The sequence below is a fragment of the Pteropus vampyrus genome, unplaced genomic scaffold (genome assembly GCF_000151845.1).
Source record: "Pteropus vampyrus isolate Shadow unplaced genomic scaffold, Pvam_2.0 Scaffold459, whole genome shotgun sequence".
In the NCBI taxonomy this organism is placed as follows: domain Eukaryota; kingdom Metazoa; phylum Chordata; class Mammalia; order Chiroptera; family Pteropodidae; genus Pteropus; species Pteropus vampyrus.
In genome coordinates this window covers 77,534-81,602 of record NW_011889240.1, presented here as the reverse complement: position 1 = coordinate 81,602, position 4,069 = coordinate 77,534, and the positions used below count along the sequence as shown (strand labels likewise).

Here is a 4,069-nt window from a genome sequence, read left to right as displayed (position 1 = left end):
CCAGGAGCCGAGGGTGCTGTTCTTGTTTTTTAAAAAGGTGTGAAATCAAAACAGACGAATGTGCCACAGATCAGAAAGCCTAAAACATGCGCTGACCATTTAGAGTTTGCCAGCCCCGCCTTCGGGCTCCAGCAGGCCCCACAGAGAGTTCCACATGTGCAGGGTCTGGGGGGCCATCGTGCTGTCTGCCCCACCCCGATCTCTAGTTCCTCTGAGCCTTGACAGGGAGGTGTGACCAGAGTTATTCAAATCCTCAGGCCCTAGAGTCCAGGGCAGGACATAGGGGCATCGCCTCTGAAGTCTTGGGGGCCGACTGCCTTGTGCTTGTGGCTTTCTCATGTGGGCCCTTTACAAACGGGGGAGGAGGGGCGGCGTGCTGCGCCTCCTGCGGCCGAGCTAAACTAACCCTTTTCTTTCCGTGTCGCCCTCCAGGAGCATTGGCGTCATCACCTACATCCTGTGAGTCCCTGGTTGGCGTCCTGCCACCCCTCCTGGCGCCCTGCCGGGTCAGGGAGACTTCCATGTGAGGACTGTGACCTCAGGCGTGGGCCCCCCAGTGCTCTGACCTCTCGAGTGCTCAGAGGACTCTGGGTGGATGGATGGATGAGCGAATGAGGGTATGTGGGAGAGAAGGGTGTGGTTCCTGTCTCCGGGTCTTCTGGAGAATTCAGAAGGCAGATGCTGTCCTGGGAGGTAACGTCCAGGGCCCTGTGCCAGGACAGCGTGTGTCCCCTACTTTGTCCATTGGCTGGTGGCTGGAGCCCTCGCTCTGTGCATAAAGGCGATTTGACCTGAGGTCATTTCCTCAGGTGGTGCATTTGGGCTGTTCATCTGTTCCTGGGCCAGGGGTACCCCAGTAATTCTTCACTCCCTTTCTTTTTCAAATGGGTGTAGTGATCAGAGACCTGAGGTTTTGGGAGATTTTTTTTGTCTTTTCAACTGATTTTTTTAAACATGGAGATGAGTTTGGAAGCTCGGGAGAGGGACCGGGACAGCGCAGAGCTCTGTGCCCCTGGCCCCTGCGTCCCCTCACCTGAACGTCTCGCACAGATGGCGTCTGTCTGCACCAGGAACTTAGCTTGGCACGGCACTAGCAAGCAGGGTGCCCCAGTCATCCGGACGCCATCGGTGTTCCGTTCCATCCTCCCCAGTCCAGGACCCCAGCCAGGGCCACTCATTGAGTCTCCTCCATTCCGGCATGGTTCCCCCTCGTGTCCCCGCTGAAGAGCACTGGTAAGGGACATGTAGAGTGTCCCTTGGTGCAGGCCTGGGAGGCTCGCTTGCGATCAGACAGGCCGACACTGTTTCTTCTCAGTGACGCTCTACTCGCCACCTGACGCTGCCGGCTCCCTAGCGTGCGGGCGGTTCCCCACACGCAGCACTGTCTGCGACACCTGCCGGGCGTCCTGCTCTGGAACTCAGTTCTGGTGCTGCCTGCCTGGAGACAGTGCCAGATCCCACAGGCGAAGATCCCACAAGACTGCCCCGTGCAGATGTCATTTGCAAGTCCAAGTTGTCATGTGCACTTCCGACCCACCCGCTATAACTCGGAGGTCCCCATGACCTCCACCTTGGGTTTGATTAATTTGCCAGAGCGGCTCCCGGAGCTCAGGGAACACCGATGTGCAGCAGTTCGTTACGAAGGAAATGATAAAGGACGCAGGCAGACGGCAGACGAAGGGCGCGTGGGTGAGGCCTGGGAAGCACCTAATGCCGGAGCTTGGGGTGCAGCCTTCTCCCAGTACGTGGAAGCTTTTTGAACCCCCTACTTGAGGATGTTTATGGAGGTTCCATCGCGTAGGCGTGATTGATGATATCTTTTGTCTGTGATTAGCTCAGTCTGGCCCCTCGACCCGCCAACCTTCCAGTGCCACCAGTGGTTCCCCAGGCTTTCCAAAAGTCACCTCATTACTGCAAACTTCGTGAGGTTGGCAGGGCCTCATTACGAGTAACAGTGCTTTTTTGAGCCATTTTAGGAACTCAGAACAAGGGCTGAACGTTACAACGAAATGCCCATCATCTTAGCTGTTCCGTTGAGGACATCCCAAAGATTTTGGGAGCCATGTGCCCAAGGACCGGACATAATTTCTTACCTTAAGTCAGTGTCAGGTGCCCAGGACCCCATGGCCGGTGGCGTGGCCCCCCTCCACGAGTCGGCGCAGGTGCCGCGTGCCTTGACCGAGCGCTGGGTGGCATCAGCCAGGTGCCCCAGCACGGCGGCCGGTATTCTCTCTGGAATCGCTAACCATTCTGGGGCGATGCCTTGAGACTGCGTTTATGTGGATGTTGTGGGTTTCCATGGCAAGGCTTGCCCACGTTTTTTGCGTCCGGCTGACTGGGCGATGACTTTGTATCGCCTTCTGGTTGGCAGCCAGTGGTGGCAGGGGTGGTTCCAGGGGCAGGTGTGCGTGGCGTGTTCGGGGCCCAGCGTCCGCCTTCCTCCCGTCTGCCCCACCGAGCCACGCCTGTGTGTCTTTCAGCTTGAGCGGTGCGTCGCCCTTCCTGGGTGAGACCAAGCAGGAGACCCTGACCAACATCTCGGCCGTGAACTACGACTTCGACGAGGAGTACTTCGGCAACACCAGTGAGCTGGCCAAGGACTTCATTCGTCGGCTGCTCGTCAAGGACCCCAAGTAAGAGCGAGCCGGGCGAGGTGTTGGGGCTGCCCACAGGGAAGGCCGAGTGGGTGCCCCGAGTGGGCGGCATGGCCGAGAGCATGTCCCTCCAAGCCACCACCTCCCTGTGACTGGGTTTGCTCTGGACAGGAGATAAGCTGGCCACGCTGGGTTTTAAGAAGCTTTTAACTTATTGCCAAATTTTAAAATTGGGGTTTTACATAAAATTCCAGATTACTTTTTAAAAAAATTTTTCCCTAGAAAAATATCTAAAAACTCTGGCAGCACAGAGTCTTCATCCACAGGAAGTGCCCCCTGTGGCTGCAGCCCTCCCCTGGTGAATGCCGCCACCCCTTGTTGCCCACTGGGCCCCTCCCTGGGCGCCGAGTTGTTTAACTCCTGCATTGGGTCTCGGCCCGGTTAACAGAACCCCTTGGGAAACATGGAGACCCCAGAGCCTGGGCCCCCACAGGCCCAACGGGCTCCTTGTGCTTGGCCCAGCAGAGTGGCTGCTCTGGATTGCGCATGTAGTTTCAAGGTCGTTTCAGGGTCATGCTGCCAGGCCGAAAGGTCCCCAGGGGCAGGTGTCTGTGTCAACCCTTGGTGGGCTGCTGAGAGCAGAGCTGCGACAGGCAGAGCCTGAAGAACTTCCCTGTTCTCGGCCTAGTGGGGGAGGACGGTGCAGGTGGCACGCGTGTGACTAACCGGGGCTGGGGGTGCTCTTCCAGGAGGAGAATGACCATAGCCCAGAGCCTGGAGCATTCCTGGATCAAGGTGAGGTGGGGGCTGCTCCCACTGAGGGCTGGCAGGCATGACAAGCCCAGGACGGTGGGCCTGGGCAGTGGGGGGCATGGGGTGCTTCCTGCCGTGGTGTCAGAGCCGTCTCACCGAGACATCGAGCTGCAGTCCGTGGTCCCTCTGTACATGCAGCATGGCTCCCCCCACCCCCGAAACGTCCCAGAAAGGCATCCCCGCCGGGCCAGAGCCCGCAGCCTCCCGTGACGGGCTGGAGCGGCAAGGCGCTCGCCTCTGCGGTTCCCGGCAGGACCGTAGCCCACCCCGGTACTAGGCACTGCCTCTGTGCCGATAAACCTTGACTTCCAGAAGCAGGCAGGGGCCGGCCGTGGTCCTCAGTGGCCCCGCCGCTAGCCCCAGCCCGTGCGGCCCCCTCGCTGCAGGCAATCCGGCGGCGGAACGTGCGGCGGGAGGACAGCGGCCGGAAGCCGGAGCGGAGGCGCCTGAAGACGGCACGCCTCAAGGAGTACACCATCAAGTCGCACTCGAGCATGCCCCCCAACAACACCTACATCAACTTCGAGCGCTTCTCCAAGGTGCTGGAGGAGGTGGCCGCGGCCGAGGAGGGCCTGCGCGGGCTGGAGCACAGCCGGCGGCTCTTCCACGAGGACATCGAGGCGCTGACGGCCATCTACGAGGAGAAGGAGGCCTGGTACAGG

General features: G+C 59.6%; 1 protein-coding gene across 1 annotated transcript in view; it reads left to right on the top strand.

Moving 5' to 3' along the window:
- Positions 1-4,069, top strand: part of DAPK3 (death associated protein kinase 3) — a 13,323-nt gene that overhangs the window by 6,571 nt on the left and 2,683 nt on the right. Inside the window, exons 3-7 of the mRNA XM_023524274.1 lie at positions 226-229; positions 433-459; positions 2,481-2,633; positions 3,344-3,389; positions 3,794-4,057. Of these exons, the coding sequence (XP_023380042.1) occupies positions 226-229; positions 433-459; positions 2,481-2,633; positions 3,344-3,389; positions 3,794-4,057 (494 nt within the window). The remainder of the gene's footprint in view (positions 1-225; positions 230-432; positions 460-2,480; positions 2,634-3,343; positions 3,390-3,793; positions 4,058-4,069) is intronic.